General features: G+C 33.6%; 1 protein-coding gene across 1 annotated transcript; it reads left to right on the forward strand.

Annotated features, from left to right (window-relative positions):
* The first annotated feature begins 486 nt into the window (after positions 1-486).
* Positions 487-1,577, forward strand: LOC149180989 (uncharacterized). The gene is made up of 2 exons (XM_089418249.1): positions 487-952; positions 1,096-1,577. Exons 1-2 carry the CDS (start codon positions 556-558, stop codon positions 1,233-1,235), a joined length of 537 nt encoding a protein of 178 aa, XP_089274375.1. The 5' UTR covers positions 487-555; the 3' UTR covers positions 1,236-1,577.
* The last annotated feature ends 18,937 nt before the right edge of the window (positions 1,578-20,514 follow it).

Genomic DNA, 20,514 nt, shown 5'->3' on the forward strand with positions numbered 1-20,514 from the left:
TAATTAATTATTTATTAACTTAACCCTCAATTAAAAATCTATATATGATAAACCAATTAATCTTATCATCATCCTTTTGTCTTTATATAATTAATTATTCCATTTTTTTAAATTCCTCATTTAAATAGGCAAAATATTCCCTCCCATCAAAATGACAGGGAACTATCGAGAAGATAACGTCTTGACTCTGGAACCATATGGTAATGATAAATTATTATTTATATAAAAGGCCTTCATATTCTTCCCTATATAGGAAACTAGTGATAAATTATTATTGATATAAAAGACCTTCATATTCTTCTCTATATAGAAAACTAGAAAGTGAAGAATTATTTCTTTCACATAAATAAATTTATTTCCAGGAAAAGACATTCTCCATGCATTGTCTTTTCCTAAAGAAAGATATTCCATACTCCATTTTTTTCTTTTTCAATATTATAACCAGGCATCTATTGTTATTGTGTTCCCTACTCAACACTAAAACCTATTCAATGCAGTCTTTAGTGTTGAAATGTGCATTGTGAATGACTTACGGGTACGTTAGAATCCTTTGTGATGGCGAGGAACTTGCACATGCTCCAACCCGACAAAATTTATATGAAACATGCAAGTGGCTACAGTTACAAGACAAACACACAACATAATCTGATCAAACTTTTTAAGCACCGGCAGGTAGCATATTTCTGTAGTGGTATCTTTCTGAATGGCTATAAAATTCAGACCATCACTCCTCTTACATTCAGTACAACCATATCCTCTTGTTTTTTCTTGTATGAAGTCTTGTTGCCATTTAGAGTGAGAAAGAGAAAAATGGGAGTAATGAAAGGAGAAGTGGAGCTGAATGTTCCTGCAAGTAAAGCATGGGAAATATTCAAAACCAATGAGCTCATCAAGAAAGTGAACCCTACTTTCCTTGCCAATGCCGAATATGTCGAAGGGGACGGGCGCCCAGGTAGTGTCAGATTGTTCAAACTCGGAGCAAACGGGCGCCCTAACGTTTGTTTTGTTTTTGGTTTCTTCGAATTACTTGGACTTTGTGCTTGATGGATCTGAAGTGAAAATGAATATATATTATTGTGAGGTGAGTGATGGCAGGTGTAAATAAATATGTAAGCGAATCCAAGCAGAGGATAGAGGAGGTGGAGGAAGAACCGGGAAATGGGGTACTGCCATTGAGGATTTCTACATCTCTTCCAATTTCCTCGCCACCAACTGTAACTAGAGTGCAATACTAGCTGATATATGATATCACGCGTAATGATAATTGACCATAACTCAGTAGTATTATGAAGCTTATAATGGTATTTGGACATAAGTTAGTATCATGGCTAAATAGTATATCACGCTAAATAAATATGGCTAATGATCTGTTCAGTTGGCCTGTGCACTTTGACTTTGTCCAACAGCAGCACTGGTGCCCTTGCAGAGTAATCAAAAGTCATAAGGTTGTGTAATGATCTAGTATCAATTCAGAGTAATCAAAATTTATACGAGGTTATGTAATAATCTGGTACATTGGTCTTTTCACTTTGACCGAGAGTGTTTGTGTTTTTTCATAGTAATAAAAAGAACATACAAGGTTGAACTTTTAAAAGACCCTAAATGTCATAAACTCTATAATATAAATTTGTACTATAATAAACATTATAATATCTATTTCTGGTGGTTTGATTGCTTTCGAAAGTAATACTTTTGACACATTAACAAAGAAAAATTAAAGTTAGACATGAGCTAGGATTAGTCAGCTAAGGTTGATGGTCTATCCATGAACAATGGTTTGAAGTTTGGTTTGGACTATATTATATATATAGCTTCTACAAACATGTCACCCATTTTCAGTTGCGATAGGAGGATAAGCATTTATAAACAAGAACGAAGTATTACAATAAGCATGTATAAACAAGAACGAAGTATTACGAGGTGGCTAAATCTTTTAAAATTATGATTTAGGGAAAATGCATAAAAAATTATAATCTATATTGGTCAATGTTAAATTAATATTGGTTAATAGGGAAATTGAATCTTATAGTTTTTCTTAGGCATGAATTCATAAATAGATGTGAAGTGAATAAATTAATTGCTTGCTTATACACAAAAGGCTTGCATAAATTTTGGTGGCAGTGACCAATAACCACTGGTATGTGTATGCATTTGCAATATTACTCCTATAATAATTTTAAATCCCAATAAGTATATTTATTTACATCTTATTTTTTATGCAAAGACTTACATGAATTATGGTGGGAAATAATTGATGGTAAATATGTTATTTATCAAAGTATGAGCTATTTTAAAGGATTTTATTTTTGGATGATTTTCATGAAAAGAATAAAAATAAAAAATCACTACAAAAATATCTAAAAATGAAGGAAGAATATTACAACTATGTCCATAAATTAGGGTATAAAATATGTGAGACACTTATATGCATGGCATTATATTGTGCGAAGAGTGCAATGAGAGCTTTAGGTAATGGTCCAATCAAATGTTTGAAAAATAAATTTTTAATAACATTGGAAAATAAATATTTATTTTCCAAAGTTAAACATTCTAATTATAATAAAAAATACTTTATTTATTTCTATAATTAAACATTATAATTTGCAATGCTAAACTAATACTGGTAAAAAACAAATCGATTGCTAGAGTCTTCCTCGGGAAAGTCGCTGTTGCTCCGGAAAGTAATAAAAACTCTGCGAACCAAAAGTAAATGGGAAAGTATAAATGCTAAATGTGTGAATACAACAAAACAAGGTATAGAAAGAGAAACCATATAGGTAAAACATTGCAAAACACAAAATATGTGAGATATAGTCAACTATGCAATTCTATTCCTATATAAATAGAGATATATTGAGACAAAGATGAAAGTAATGTAGATGTTGATTGTAGTCTGAGTTGTGTAGACAATTATGGTAGATCTTATCATACAAATATAGATTATTACACAATTAGAAATATAATGTACATGTTAAAATTTAAAAAAATGCATATTATATTTCAATTTTTTCTTATGATTATCTTTATATCAAAACGGGGTTACATATTTGTCCAATACCATTATGTGAGTTAAGCTATGAATGTGATCATTTTCAAGTAAATAAATAAAATAATGATTTATTAAATAATTTGGACATCCAATAATTATTATGGGCTTTGGCATTCATATGATCAATTTACTTTGCAATTTTTTGTCTTAGTCATATGACCCACCCCTTTAGCAATAAGAACCAACTTGATGTTATAAATTTCCATGTTGTTGTTTAAGACCATGTATTAACTCATGGTGTAGGAAGGTGGTGTTGAAGAATCTAGGGCAATTAGGTGCAGTGTGATTCTTCATGACTTGATAACAATTTGTGGAGTCTTTTTACTTTTCTTGTTAGCTTAGTCTTCTTCTTCTTATTAATGCATGTGTGTGTACTTCATCAAATTGCTACAAAAAACATAAGAACAAGAACACAAGATGTTGGCTCTCTACCAGGGTCAAAACCTCTCTTCTCTTGAGAGGAAAACCCTTCGGTAATTTTTCTCTTATTGAAGCTTCTTATTGATCAATGTAAAACCCTAGACCCCTCACTAGAATATCCTACAAGCACAAGTCAAGTCCTTCCTCCTTTTTGCACTTTGTTCCCCAACACTTAGTCTTTCTTCTTCCGACACTTCATTCCCTAACACTTCGTCCTCATTCTTCCAGCTATACATAGACGTGGTTTATGTGAGATCTAGAAGAGATGCTTCTCTTCTATACTCAATGATATCCTTTACTTATGTAGACACCTATCTTCCTTCAACAAAATGAGCTCATTCTTGAGATGTAGGTGTAGACTTGGTGTGACTGTACAACATCCCTAGACCTTCGTACGTGTGGAAGGTATCCTTGTGAATTAGGGCCTTTTCACCTTCACTTGAGAGAGAGTTTTCTTCGCTTGAGTAGGAGGCCTTGTAGACCTTACTTTCTAGCCCAAACAAAGATAGATTTAGGACTGTTGTATTGCTGTAATTATGACTGTAGGACTGCTTCTATTTCTCGCATGTGTGACTGTTTTCTACCCTAGAAAACAATCCTCTTGACTTTGGTTGTGTACCCTTCTTCTTCGCTTCTCTTGAAGACCCTTTCTTTGTCCCTTGTTTAAGATTTTCTTGGCTTCCTACCTTCATTGATTTCAGAGAGGAATGCATTATCTTTTGAGGGAGTGGACAACCTCTATATATAGAGGTTTGTCCCTCCTTTAGGCTGACTTGAAGGCCGACTTGCTATATTTTCTTCGGATGGCTTCTTTGGTGGTGTTACATGCTTGGAGGAGACTTGACTTTGCTTGGAGGGTTATCCGTTGACTCTTATATAAAAATATACTAGGTGTAACATGCCCTTAAGGTCTTCAACATTTTATTTTGACCATTGGACTCACCTATAGCACTTTAACATGTGCTAGAACTATTTCAATGAGCAAGAAACTCATTGACATATATTATAAAAATAATATTTCTTTTCTTGAATAAATACAAATATCAAAAGTACATTTATGAAGACCGAACCTAGTTACATTTCCTTCGACGCTTCCTCTTAACTAGGGAGGTATTCATACAACATTACAAGGTGTTTGGATATGTTTCAATCTTGAATAATTCACATAAGAGAAACCGGATTTGCAATCCATCTGTTATAGCATCATAATAACCAACATTGTTTCCACAATAAGGCCTTTACTGATAACTCTATCTCTCAATAGATCAGAGCACAATGGTGGCGAGACCAATGACATATAGACACCTTAGTCATTGTCTCTCTAGGTACATACCCAACCGGGTGTTCACTGAGTATGACCTTCTAGGACTATTCTTATTTTGGATTCCCAACCCTCAAAGAATATTGGTCCTTTTGCCTACTCTAGTCTTGGATTCCCTACACATCCTCAAAGAGTATCGGATGCCAGATGATTACCTAACCATCCCATTTTTTCTTCCCAAGTGAAGAAAAGAATGTTGTGTCTATCTTGTGTCTATATTTCCATTCACGGCCTTCATTTAGACTTACAACTGTTAGTCTTGGTCTAGTGCATGACCCATGAGATGGAAAAACATAAATGTCACTCCTTTGTAATCAAGGGTGATCCAAAACTCCCTCTTGATTAGGGACTTGTCAGAGCTCCCTCATAACTAGGGAATCTTTCATTCATCAACAACTTCTTCTTCGTGGGTCCTTCAACTGCTTGATCTCCTTCCTATCTTTGATGTCATGAAGTCTTTGCTCGAACTTCTTCTATGTAGGGAACCATACATCAATCAGTTAAATTTTTGGTTTGTCATGTCTTTGCTTCTTTTGTGGAAAGTGTTTTTCTTTCCATACATCAGGTTTTCTTGTCATCTGTCCATGCTTCAAAATACTCTTCTCATGGATGCTTTGTTGTACTTTCTTTTTTACATGCTTCAACCTAGTATCCCATTATGACTTCATCCTAATATTGCTTCAACATTTCTTTTTCTTTTACTGGATGGATTCTTCATAACGACATCTTTGTAGAGTAGAATCAATTATATGCATCTTTCATATCTCCAAGGCCTTCATAGGTGTCAAGGGTCCTTCCTGTGTTAGAGTTGTCCTAACTTCTTTTGGGAGATATCTTCAGAGTATCTTGTCATTGACTCTCAGTGATGATGGTGTTCTTCACATGCTTGATCACTTTCTTCATTTGCTTATTCTTAGATAGATAGTTCAACCATCTTATGCTTCTTGTGAGAAATTTTCTTCATTGCTTTCTTCCTGGACTTGTCAACATTTCTTCTTGCTTCGTAGTTAGCAATGTTATACTCCTTATGTGAGCATATTCTTTTCTTTACCTTCATTGCATTGTACTAAATGCCTTCGAGCATGTTCTTGGTGAAAGAGATTCTTTCGTACTTGATCATGTTATAGAACTATTCCCATGACTCAATAATATACAAATGATAACATGACTAAACTTTGATGCCTACATACCTCATCTTGATTCTCTTTTGATCATCTTAGCTTCATTTGGTTGTCCTCGGTGTGGCCCTTCTTACTTCATCTTAGCTTGCCTACATATAATCCTTTTCTTGAATCCCATGAATGGGATTCCCAATGAGACATAGGTTTTGGTTTATGAACCTTCTTTTTAAGATTCCATCATAGGATCTTAAAGACCCTTGCCTTGCAAATGTTTCTTTTCTTTTGATGATGGAGGTCTTATAAGATTCTTTTTAATGATCAATTTTCTTTCATAGTGGATGAGGTCCTATTCTAGGTATGTTACTTCTTCATGAATATCTTGAGCTATGCTCATCATGCTCCTATATTCTAAAATATATTTCTAACCATGCATTTTTGTTCTCATTTATAAATTCTCTTTCTACATGAGTATCTAGAACTCTATGTACTTCATGTTTCTAGATTCTAGAAGATGTTTCTAGCTATGCAATTTTATTTTATTCCTACATGCTCCTATCCTACTCAAAACCTTGAAAGAAGACTTGAAGTAAAGAGTTTGACCTAGTCATAGTAGAAATCCGAAGGATCTTCCTTCTTTTGCTTCTTTTCTTCTTCTTTCACCTCTTGAGTCATGTGAGCTTCTTCCCTCTTTCTTTTGTTGTTGTTTTCCTTCTTAAGCTTAGGACAATTCCTTTTATAGTGTCCATATTCTTGGCATCCAAAACATTGAATTTTGGACATGTCTTTGTTGTTTTCTCTTCGTGGACCAAACTTGCTAAATTTTCCCTTTCTCTTGGCCATGGTAGAAAATGCTTGCTCCTTTGATCCCACATCTTCCTTTGCTTTAAGTTTGGTTTCCTTTGTCCTGCATAGAGACCACATTTCACTGAGTATGGTTTCTTCCTTCTTGGAATATATGCTTTATGTGAAGTTGCCGCAATCCTCAGGTAGAGCATTGAGTACTACAATTATCATCTCTCTGTTAGACATGACTTCCCAAAGCTCTTGAAGTTTATATCTCATTTCAGAGATTTTCATGAATTAGGGAGCTATTCCTTCCTTTGTTATCTTCATCTTGTACAATTCATTCCTTAGAGATATTACTTATTCGGTTTTGGATACCGAGAATAGCTCTACTATATTATCATAAATTTCTTTTGATGTTTCAAATTTGGAGACATAAGAAATGAGAGAGTCTTTGATTGATTCTATTAGAATCCTTTGTGCTCTTTTCTCATCCTTATTGTACTTAGCTAATGCTTGAGTTTGTTCCTTAGCAGGGATAACGATATTCCCTTTGATATGTTCTAGAAGTTCCTTCTCCTTGAGAAGTAGATCAGTCCTCTTCTTCCATGCAAGAAAGTTATTGGTACCTACCAATTTGTTTCTTTCCTTGCAAATAGACATTGATGTATATTCAGAAGGGGACATATACTTACTTGATAGATTTTTGAGATTTAATGGATTTTCTTCCTCCTTGAAGACTTGATGGCTTGCCTTCCTTGGGTCTTGATGTTCTTCAAGTTGCCTTCTCCAGGTGGACTTGCTTGATGATGAAATTTTCTTGATGACTTGATGTAGGTCCAACTTTGATATGATATTATTTGTAGGTGCCTTGATGTAAGGCTCTTCTTCTTGCTATGTCGACTTCCTTAATGAATGATGGATTGGAGAAATTCTTGTCCTTGAAATTATTTAGACTTCTAAGCTTGATGCTTCAACCTTGTAGATGTCCTTCCTTGATAAGTGTTCTTGAGTTTCCCTTTCCTTGATGTGTCACCTTCGCTTTGATACCATGTTGAAGAATCTAGGGCAATTAGGTGTAGTGTAATTCTTCTTGACTTGATAACAATTTGTGGAGTATTTTTAATTTTATTGTTAGCTTAATCTTCTTCTTCTTATTAATGCATGTGTGTTTAATTCATAAAAATACTACCAAAAACATCAGAACAAGAACACAAGATGTTGGCTCTCTGTCAAGGCCAAAACCTCTCTTCTCTTGAGAGGAAAACCCTTCTGTAAGTTTTCTCTTATTGAAGCTTCTTATTGATCAATGCCAAAACCTAGACCCCTGGCTAGAATATCCTCCAAGCACAAGTCAAGTCCTTCCTCCTTTCTGCACTTTGTTCCCCGACACTTAGTCTTTCTTCTTCCAACACTTCATTCCCCGGAACTTCATCCTCATTCTTCCTACTGTACATAGACCTTGTTTATGTGAGCTCTATATGAGATGCTTCTCTTCTATACTCAATGATATCCTTTACTTATGTAGACACCTTCCTTCCTTCAAAAAGACAAGCTCATTCTTGAGATGTAGGTATAGACTTGGTGTGACTATACAATAGCCCTAGACCTTCACATGTGTGGATGGTATCCTTGTGAATTAGGGCCTTTTAACCTTTGCTTGGGAGAGAGTTTTCTTCGCTTGAGTAGGAGGCCTTGTAGACCTTACTTTCTAGCCTAGGATTGTTGTATTGATGCAATTATGACTGTAGGGTTGCTTCTGTTTCTTGCACATGTGACTGTTTTCTACCATAGAAAATAGTCCTCTTGACTTCGGTTGTGTACCCTTCTTCCTTGCTGCTCTTGAAGACCCTTTCTTCGTCCCTTGTTTACCCTTTTCTCGCCTTCCTAACTTCGCTGATTTCAGAGAGGAATGCATTGTCTTTTGAGGGAGTGGACAACCTCTATATATAGAGGTAGGTCCCTCCTTTGGGCCAACTTGAAGGCCGACTTTCTATATTTTCTTTGGATGGCTTCTTTGGTGGTGTTACATGCTTGGAGGAGACTTGACTATGCTTGGAGGGTTATCCTTTCACTCTTATACAAACATATACATGGTGTAACATGCCCTTAAGGTATTCAACATTTTCTTTTGACCATTTGACTGACCTATAACACTTTAACCATGTGCTAGACCTATTTCAGTGAGCAAGAAACTCATTGAAATATATTATAAAAACAATATTTCTTTTCTTGAATAAATAAAAATATCAAAATTAAATTTATGAAGACCAAACCTAGTTATATTTCCTTCAACAAGTGGTAACTCAATCTTAACTCTCTTTTGGTGAGGTGGTCTCATCCTCGTCCTTCCCACCATTGCACACATCCCTAGTGACCCAATTCAAGGAGGGGGGTGGGGTTAATTGTTGGGGGGTTAATTTGTGTTAAAGTAAGATCTAATGACCATAAATATGACACACTTACTAAATATTTAATTCTAAAAAGATTAGCAATATTTATAAATGAATACCCCCTCCTAAAAGATTAACCTAAGCCAAAAAAGTAGGTTCAAAAGGTAAACAAAGTTAGGAAGGAAGGAAAATGGGCAATAGTTAAGGAAAATAACTATTACTAGGGATAGAGACTATAAAGTTATAACAAATATCTATTTGAAACAACTTATATCCTCTCTTGGAATTGCTATTATTTCTATTGAAGTAAAGGTCCCATTTCAAGTTGGATCCCAAATGAAATTGACAATATATAAGTGTTTGAAACTTGGGATCATGAAGAATCTTAGGTCCCTATCATAGAAGGATTTATCTTGTGGTCAATATGTAATAAAATGTCCTACCATAAAGGGATTGGATTCATAACTTGTTACATAAAGAATAACATTTTTTCTCATATTAGGGTTCACAAGAAATATTATTTTTGTCAATACATAGACTTTAATGCCACAACAACAACTAACCGAGCAATTATCTTAAGAAATTATTCCAACCCTAATTCTCTATAGCTATATGCGAATATTGTTTTAGCTAATAGTTACAAAAGAAACCACAAATAATTGGTTGAAAATTTGTTCAATATCACAATGATCAAGATCTATAATACTATAAGAAAGTGGAAAAATGCTTTGAATGACTTGTCTACATGGGCCTGGCAATAGTTTCATAGGTTATTCTCCATTTGATATCCCTATGTACAACTAAGTAGTAAATTTTAACATCTTAAATCACTATGATAGACCTTTAACTCTAACCTTAAACTTTGTTGTGCATAAAATACCCACATAAAAGAATTCTAATAATCCAAATAACTTAATATTTAACAAAAATAACACTGATAAACTTTTTAAGGATTTAAATAGTAAATTAGATCTCATATCAAATAAGGACATTATTGAATATCTTTGTCAAAATTATATGACAACCCTCTCGAATTCCATGAATATTTTCTCTTTAAAGTTGTCATGTAAAATAAAAAATAGAATGGTGAACCCTTGGTATGATAAAGAGTATATGCTATAAAATCCATTAATGATGTTCCTAACTAGTCCTTAAAATCTAAAAAGATAAAATAGAAAACCCTAATTAAAAGGGAAAAAAATATACATAGTAATAGAAATAAAGAGAATATTTTGAGTCTCTCTAAGCTAGATACTATGAAATTTTGGAGGCAAATTCTAACTCATAAAACTAAGAAAATAATGTGATTCCCTTGAGGAAGTGAAATTCCTAAAAACAAATTTAGGAATCGTCTAATGTAATGGATAACATTCAAACTATTTCTACATAGAAATAAGTTTTTTCTTTAGAAGACATAGAGTTTAGGGATAAGTAGCTCACACAAAAGAAGGATAAGGATATGATAGAGTACCATGTAGCAATATAAAAAATTGGAGGTTCTATTATCATTTTTCACATACAAAAGCTATTTAATTTATCGGTCATGTAGGTTTTCCTTAAACCTTAACCTCAAAGCCTCAATTTTCCTATTTTTTGAAGTGGGGATAAAACAATCCCTCTAATTATAGGACCATTATGATTAGCTCTCTTTTAGCTATTTTATATTAAATTATTCCGGAAATAACGATCAACATATGGAAATAAGGCCATACAAAATTTAGGAGCTATCGTTCAACTACAAACCATCCTCTTACTCTTAGGAGAGCAGTGTTTGAAACTAATCCCATGTGTTGATTCATTAACTTTAGAAAATATTCAGTGAGCCTCAGAATATATTAGAAGAGATGAAGGTCGAAGAGATAAAGGTTCAGTTCAAGTTGAGAGTTTATGTAATAAGGCTACACAAGAATGTTAATGGCATTTTTCGGAACACTAAGAGATAGTTGGAAAAATGTAATTATAATATAGCAGTAAAGAAATGTTGCCACTTGTCCCCAACCCTTTTGGCATACATTCCACAAGTTAAAGGGTTATTTGGAAGAACTAGGTTATGTCATAATGTCTCTAGTTCATATATTCATCATATATTGTCCTTATGATGAGTCTTTATGATCTTCACAAGTAACTAAAACTTCACAAAAATATTTTCTCTACTATGGATACGATTGTTAACACTAAAAAAACACGGGTCATGTTAATCAAATAAAAAAATATATGTTATGCTAATTTTGTTTATGAAAGCAATTTGGATGGAATGAATTCATACAGATATCTCATAATCAATATTCATCACAAGTTCCAACTAGAAATATAGCATTGTGAAAACAATAGATAGAGGATACAACTAGAAATATAAAATTGAGAAAACAATAGATAAAGGGTAATAATATTATTACAATTTTGAAAGTGATTGTTAATTAGTGTATATTTGGCTTTGGGATAAGAAGAAAAGCCTCCTTCACACTCTCATCAATGTTTCTATCTTAAGTGATTGTGAAGACTGGGGATGCAACATCTCTAGATAATCATGGAGAATGATAGAGAAAATATATAAGTTCTTTTTAACTTATAACTTTAAAATTAAAGATAATACACCCTATCCTATCCTCCTCTTAGAATCGAGGCTTTTCCATTAAGAGAAAGGCTCTAATTAGGTAGATATTATACGATAACATGATAAACATGGAAGATAAGAGGTTTCTTAAGATTCCTTAAATCAAGTCAAAACCATGTAAAACTCAAGCAAGGTTAGCATAAATATGCTTGCTAACCTAAATCATGGGTAATCAAGTAATATGACACTTTGCAAAATAATGGTGATATTAAAATACTATTACATTTAAATTTAAGGAGGGAATGTGACGCTATAAATAATTGGAGGATATGAGAAAATTAACTTATATTATAAGAAGGTAATCAATCCTAATCTAAAAGCTCAAAAGTATCTCTCTTTTAACTAGTGTGAAGAAGAAAATACCATCTTTAACAAACCTAAAAATTGAAGAAAAAAACACTCTCTTAAAATATCTTATGCATACTATAATTTAATTTGTAACTTAATATTATCATAATATCAACCTTTCTATAAGTTAGAATTGTTCTAACTTATAGAAACTATAATAACTTAAAAACACATATCTTAAAACTATTCAAATAAAAAAATTAAATTTTAAAACTAATAACTTCTCATCTTTCTCAAGGTTCATAAACTAATTAATCTTATCATCGCCATTTTATAAATTTGGATAATTATTTTTCAAGTTTTCAATATAATACATTAGAAAGCATCATACAAATTGAAAATGAAAAATATTACCATGAAAGTGATAGAAAAATATAGATAATTGTTAAAAATTATGTTATTAGTCCCTTCCCCTTCGGGGAGGGGGCTGTAGGGACTATAGTAATCATTTTTTAGTGCGCTATTAGTTGGACACACAAACCAATGAAAGATCTATGTTTTTAATCAAAGTTTTCCTTCTATATTCACTTGAATATGTTTTCCTTGCTTATGAAATACTTGCATGCACTTTTTTATCCAATGAATGAATTTGAGATTTTATTGGCCTCACCATAGTTAGGATAAATTTCAAGTTGACGAGCGCAGTTCCATGTTAAATGAACTAATGCTAGTTTTAGGTTTAGAATATATTTTTCATGCCCAAAATTTAATTAATTGATTGAAACTGCTAATTGAGAAATGAACTAAACGTTGCTCACTTTTGAATGCTTGACATACAGAATTTTACATGGTTTTTAATTTTAATGTGCAAAGCAGTAGAAATGGTTTGAAGCTAGAAATGGTAGAAATGGTTTGATATTAATCACGACGACGCCCATCACTGTTCATTAGTCAGCGGTAGCTGCATAGTTGGTGGGCGGTAGATGGATAGTTGGTGGGAGTTAGTAAGAAATAACTTTAGGTAGGCCGAGTTTCTATTCAATTTGCAACTCAACTAATATATAAATTGCAACCCTTTTTAATGAAATTGGCAAGATTTCAGTGTTGAGTGTTTTATCAAAGCAAGGGTTGTGAGGGCTCGATGATCTGGAGTTCACCTTACTGGAGTTTCCAGCCTGTGGTTGTGAGAGCTACGACCTGGACTAGGTAAAGTCATGGATCGTGCCCCTGCGGTAAGACGACCGAGGGAGAGCTACTCGACAATGAGAAGAGAATGTGTTGTTGTTAAGGAGTAGCTGCAAATATTGCAAGGGCTACAAATATTGCAAGGGCTATTGTAATCTTTGGGGCGTCTATTCATCTGAAGCTCAACGTGAGAAAGAGATGTCCAAAAGCTTGTGAGAGATCACCAGTGTCGTGAAGGAGAAATCTGCAAGCGTTTTGTTTTGAGCTGAATGCTGCAACCAGATCTTCAAGTGGGAGATATTGTTAGGCCTATTGTAAGTGGATTTGTGCATTTAGACGTGCCTCCAAACGAATTGTGCACTGGAGCAAATAATTTTGATCCAACGTGAAAATCGTGGAAGTGATTCGATTTGCCACGGTGCCTTCCATTGTTTTAAAAGGTTTGACTTTATTTTTAAAACAAGAGTTGGTGTCCGTTGAGTTAAAAGATTTCAACCTTTGAAGTATTTTAAAACAAAGAAAAACAAAGTTTGGGTTTGTCTTTTTGGAGAGTTAAGTTTTTAAAAATATTTTATTTTATTTTAAGTGGTGAGAAGAATTAGAAAAAACAGAGGTTTTTTTATGTGAAGTTTATCCTAAGCAATGATAAGTTTTTAAGTATTTTCTCTTTTTTATTAAAGGGGTGAAAGGAGTAAAAAAAAAATATATCTGTAAAAAAATTATGGTGTGTGTTGTGAAAGAATTTCTAGGATTATTTGTTATTTATTTGAGATTTGGTAAAATTTTTGGGGACATCTAAAAATGTCAAATTTTCTAGTTGATAATTATTTGAATGAATCCACCAAAATTGATGGAGGAAATTATGTGAATTGGAAATTCAAGTTGCTGACCATATTAGAGGGTTATAATTTGTGGTCCTTCATGAGTGGGGATGGGCCCAAACCCACTGTTGCAGCTTCTGTTCCAGATTGCGAGAAACGAGAGACGAACGCAAAAGTGTTGTTTCATATGTCTGTAAAGGAAAACATCTTCCTCACATAAGAGATTGAAAAACATCCAAGGAAACATGGGATGTGCTCAAGGGTTTGTATGAATCAAAAAATACAAATCAGATCTTATTTTTGAAAACTAATATTTTATCTCTAAAAATGGAAGCAAATGAAAATATAAGCAATTTCATATCTCGCGTCAAATATTTAAGTAATAAGTTAAGAGATATTGGTGAAAAAGTGTATAGTACTGACTTGGTCACCATCACATTAAATGGTTTAGTGCAAGATTATCAAATTTTTGTTTCAAGTCTTTCTGCTAGAAAGAAGCATTGTACATTTGATGAATTGACAAGAATTCTTTTGCAAAAGGAGGAAATGATGAAGAGCTTTAATTTGGGCTCCAGTAGTTTAGATTTGGCATTGGTATCCAAGGGTAAACAACCATACATAGGCAGGCCATGGGACAAGAACAAAGGAGGTAAGTTTCAAGCAAAATAGGAAGGTATGACATAATCTAAATTTTCAACTCATGATAAGAGACATGATGATTGTTATTATTGTGGCAAACGTGGTCATCACTCTAAAGATTTCTATAAAAGGAAATTAAATGAGTCCAGACAAAGAAACAAAAGTCATAATGGAAATTTTGTGGACAAAGACATCTCAATCAGTGATGGATTTAAAAATCTTAAATTGTTTGTTTGTGATGCTACATTATCTGTGGAAAGTGATGTCGTGAATGCTTGGTTCATTGATTCTGGTGCATCACTCCATATGGATTGTAATAAGGATTGGTTTGATGAATATTATGAAAACATTGATGGAACATATGTTTATCTAGGAGATAACAAATCACTTAACGTTCAAGGTTATGGAGTAATAAGCTTGAATTTTCCTAATGGACAAGAGAGACAGATCCATAATGTGATGTATGTTCTTGGTATAAAAAGAGTTTAGTTTTTGTTTCTACTATTGTTGATCAAGATTTGAAGGTGAAATTTGTTAAATCACAGTGTGTTGTGAAAGACATTCAATATCACTGCAAGGTTATTTCCATATATACCAGAGTTGGAGGATTGTATAAGTTGGATGTGACTAGGACCGATCATCAAGCATTAGCATCTACAACAATATCAACAATAGAGTTATGGTATCAACGTTATGGACATCTAAATCACAATGATTTAATGTTACTTCAAAAGAACATAATGGTTGAAGGACTTCCTATCATGAAGAATGATCATGTTGAATGTGAAGCATGTGTAATTGAAAATCAATATAGGGAGGAATTTCCTATACATAAATGAAAAAGGCAGAGATAAATACTTGAATTAATTCATACTGATGTATGTGGACCTATGCAAACTAGATCTCTTGGTGGAGCATGATATTTTGTTATTTTTTATGATAGATCTAGGTATACATGGATCTATTTCATAAGAAAGAAGAGTGATGTTTTTTATTAATTTAAAGAGTTTAAGAGTATGGTGGAAAAAAAAACTGGCGAGTGCATCAAAATTCTCAGATCTGATCAGGGGGGAGAATACAAATCAAGAGAATTTAATCAATATTGTAAAAGCAATGGGATTCTACAACAAAATGTAGTTGCTGAGAGGAAAAGCATAACACTAGTTGAATGCGCACTTAGTATGCTTCAAGGTAAAGATATTTCTAATGGTTTTTGGGTTGAAGCCATTAATACTACTATTTATTTTAAAAATAGGAGTCCAACCAAAAGTTTAGAGCTTAAAACACATTTTGAAGCATTGTATGGGTATAAACCAAAAGTGGGTCATTTGAAAGTTTTTGGTTGCAAGGCATTTGCTCATATTCCAAAAGATGAAAGAAGAAAACTTGATGCAAAGTCAATTATGTGCATATTTATTGGTTATTGTGATGATCATAAAGCATACAAGTTGTTTGATCCCAGTACTCATAGATTTCTTGCAAGTAGGGATGTGTTGTTTCATGAGAATGCAAATGAAGTTGATAAAATGAATAATACTAGTATATGGCATGATATTGATGATTATGTCAAAATACATACAAGTGTTGAACAAGAACAAGAACAAGAACAAGCACATGAACATGTATAGGTTCAAGATCAAGGAGAATCAAGCAATCATGACACTCCAAGAAGAGGAGAGGAGACTCCAGAAAGCAGAAAGAAATTTGAAAGCAATAAAACTCCAAGAAGGTCATCACGTCAAATTTAGGTACCTATAAGTATAAAGATTATGCATTAATGTCTCTTGTTATGAATGTTGTAGAACCTTCAAGCTATGAGGAAGATAAATAATATGAAGAATTGAGAGATGCAATGAATGAAGAATATAACTCTATAATGAAGAATGACACATGGGAATTAACAAAATTACCTAACAACAAAGTTCCCATAGGATGAAAATGGCTGTATAAATCCAATTTTAATGCTGATGGAAGTATTGATAAGTATAAGGCTATATTGGTTGCAAACGGATATTCACAAAAAGAGGGAATTGATTATGAAGATACTTTTTCACATGTAGCTAAGTTGAACACAATTAGAATCATGATTGCATTAGTTATAAAATATAATTGGGAAATGCATCACTTAGATGTCAAATATGCATTTTTGAATGGTGAGTTAAAAAAAGAAGTTTATTTGGTTCAACCTGAAGTGTTTGTAAAATAGGGATAGGAGCATGGTTTGTAGGTTAAAGAAATATTTATATGGTTTGAAACAAGCATCAAGATCTTGGTATGTGAAAATTGATTCTTTCTTTTATGAGAAAGGTTTTATGATAAGTAAAAATGATCCTAACTTGTACATCAAGGAAGATGAAGATGGGAATGTTGCTTTGATATCTGTATTTGTTGATGATCTTATCATAACAAGAAATGCATCCACGTTGATTGAAGAAATTGAAATTTAGTTGTCATGGGTATTTGAGATGAAAGACCTTGGTGAATTGCATTATTCTTTAGGTCTTGAAGTTTGGAGGGAACCTGGTAAGACACTAATCACACAAAGAAAATATACAAGGGAAATCCTTAAAAGGTTCAATAAGATTGAATGTAAGGCGATATCTACTCCTTTAGAATAGAATGTAAAATTGTATAGTGATGATGGAACCAAAGAGGTGAATGGAACCTTGTATCGTCAACTGGTGGGAAGTTTGAACTATCTCACCATTACCAGGCCAAATGTAGCATATTATGTCAGCATACTTCGTCGGTTCATGGGTAAGCCTTGTTAAAGCCACTGGAAAGCAACAAAGAAAGTACTTCGATATAAAAGAGGAATACTTAATTTTGGTATTATGTATATTGATGAATTTGATGTTGAGTTGGCAGGTTATTCTGATTCTAATTGGGCTATAAATCCAGATGATAGGAAATCTACTACTAAATATGTGTTCAATATAGGTTCAGGACCAATATCATGGAGCAATACGAAACAAGCAATTGTTTCCTTGTAATCCATTGAAGCTGAGTATAAAGCATTATGCAGTGCTACTTGGGAAGCAATATGGCTTATAAGGATACTTGAAGATGTTGGAGAAAAACAACAAGCACCTACAATAATCAGATCTGACAATCAAAGCACTATCAAATTGGAAAAAAACCCTATATATCATGCAAGGACAAAACACATTAACACACAACATTATTTTGTAAGATAAAAAGTGTAATCAAAAGAAATTAACTTATCATATTGTAATACAAATGAAAATGTCATTGACATATTCACCAAGCCTCTTAGAAAGGCTAAATTTGAAATATGTAGAAGTAAGTTGTGTGTTGTAGAAAATTCAAATTATGTTGTAAGCATAGTTGAGACATAGACCAACAAATAAGTTAACATGTAGATTATGATTAAGGGGAGGTGTTAGGATATTAATCACGATAGCACCAATCATTGTTTATTAGTCGGTGGTAGATGGATAGTCGGCAGGAGTTAGTAGGAAATAAATTTTAGTCGACAGAGTTACTATTCAATCTGCGATGCAACCATTGTATAAATTGCAATATTTGGCAATGAAATCGGCAAGATGCTTTTTTCCAATTATACTACCACCCACAAACAACACACAATTGAAATTTAGTTGTCACAGGTATTTGAGATGAAGGACCTTGGTGAATTGGAAGCGTAGTTGAGACATAGACCAATAGACAAGTTAACATGTAGATCATGATTAAGGGGAGGTGTCAGGATATTAATCACGATGGCACCAATCAATGTTTATTAGTCGGCGGTAGATGGATAGTCGGCAGGAGTTAGTAGGAAATAAAGTTCAACCAGCAGAGTTACTATTCAATCTGCACACAACCATTGTATAAATTGCAACCTTTGGCAATGAAATTAGCAAAATTTGAGTGTTTTATCTAATAGCTAGAGCCTAGCCTAGAGGAAAATACATATGCAAGATTTTTCTCTCTCTACTTTGCTCAATTTCAGAAGCTACACGCCTCTGCCAAATGTTTTTTGCACCAATTTCGAATAGAAAATACCCTTTACAAGATGATTGCTGCATAATATTCTCATCCTTTTAAGTCAAGATGGCATGTCCAAGTTTATTGGACCTCTGCATGGGATATTTACTTAGAGCCTTAATTTTTTTTTTTGAAGTCATATTTTAGTTGTATATTTTGTTATATTATTCCATAAAAAAATATGCGATTCAAATGATTTCAATGAATTAAGTTCATCATTTTTCATTGCGGTTATATAACAACACGTCGTTTTGATATTTGGATGCTAGATAATTTTGTGACCATTCATCCACTCCATAAATCTCATTTTTCAATTTCATATTTACTAATTTAATAGGCGAGTAATACCAGATCAATTAGAAAGTGTGCATCAATAGAGATCATTGCATGGTTCCTTGTTGCACCAATGTGAATTAGGATAGTTCAATGTCACAACGGACCATACTTGCACTTGGCTATTACACATAACATTGTGTAGTTTCTTGTAAAACATCACCTATAATTAAACATAGCCACAAAGGCTACCAAAACCTCTCCAACAATTTCATCATACTACGAGAAAAGTGTTGCATCAACTATGGTTAGATGTGTCATGAGAATGGATGCTAGTTCTGTGATGATGGCATTGGCACTGTAATATCCTTTTGCTAAACTATGCTAGCATATGCAATTACGCGACAACATCATATCAAATGGGTTTTTCAAGTAGGTTCAAATGTCCTCTTTATTCCCCTCAAAGAACTCTGGAAGGTGAGTGATGATCTTCTAGCTCATCAATTACGATCTATCTCTAGTTATTGAAATTAGACAAGTCAATAGAGAAATACATACTTTCTATTAAGCTCCCAGCCGCAACAACGACAAACCACACATGCCTATGCCTGTTGAAACAACCATAGGATGAGATCCAAGCACATCGAATCAAAGCACATGCACACCCCTACAGAGGACATTAGATTAGAGCAGCCTAAAAAACCCAACCGATATTTATACCAGCCATCCCACCCAGTCTTCCCTTTCTTTTTGTTTGACCTGTTCACTCTTTTCTTATTCTAGGCTCCGCGGGATACAAAGTTGTCATTCTTCTGGGTCATGGGGAACTCACCATATGGGCTGTGGTGCAATAGCATCCATAGAATGGGTCATTCAGTATGGATTTTGGGTGGGCCTACTCAACATCATCTATGGGATGTATTATTACCTATATAAAAAACTAAAGTTTTATGTGTTTTTCTCCTTTTCCTTCCTTATACCTTCCCCCCTACAAGCTTTCTATCTTGTTGAACTTGCATTACTAATCATCACCTTACTAATGATCTTCTATCTGCCTTGGTCAAAGAATTTATTGGATTTATGCAGCATTTGATAACAAGGAGGTGGATCATCAAGCATCCATTATTGAGATGGAAGGTAAGCTCGATGATCGATTTGTTTCCAGTTTGATTGATCCTGGATCTAATTATGGTTATGTTAATCCTGTCCTGGTGGTTAAGTGTGGCTTGAGTAAAGAAGTGCATGAAGAGTCTTGGTTGGTTCAGTTGGCTACAAGAACCAAGAAAAGAGTTCATAATTGGGTGAGAGCTTGTGAATTTGATTTGAATGGTATGCCTACATTAGCACATCTAAATGTGCTTCCACTGGGTACATACACCATGCTTTTGGGCATGGATTGATTGCACCTTCCTAGGACTATGGTATATTGTTACGAGAAGGATATTGAGTGCTTGGACGATGATGGAGAGAAGAGAATATTAAAGGGAAAGAAGAATCCTACATCAATTAAAATGGTTACAACTATGCAAGCTAAGCAACAGTTGCAAGAAAGGGCATGTAGTATTTATAGTGAATGTTTCTGGTGACAAGGGGAAGTAT

Source organism: Pinus tabuliformis, chromosome 3_2 (genome assembly GCF_031772625.1).
Source record: "Pinus tabuliformis cultivar Carrire ecotype Pingquan chromosome 3_2, CPIR1, whole genome shotgun sequence".
NCBI classification, from domain to species: Eukaryota; Viridiplantae; Streptophyta; class Pinopsida; order Pinales; family Pinaceae; genus Pinus; species Pinus tabuliformis.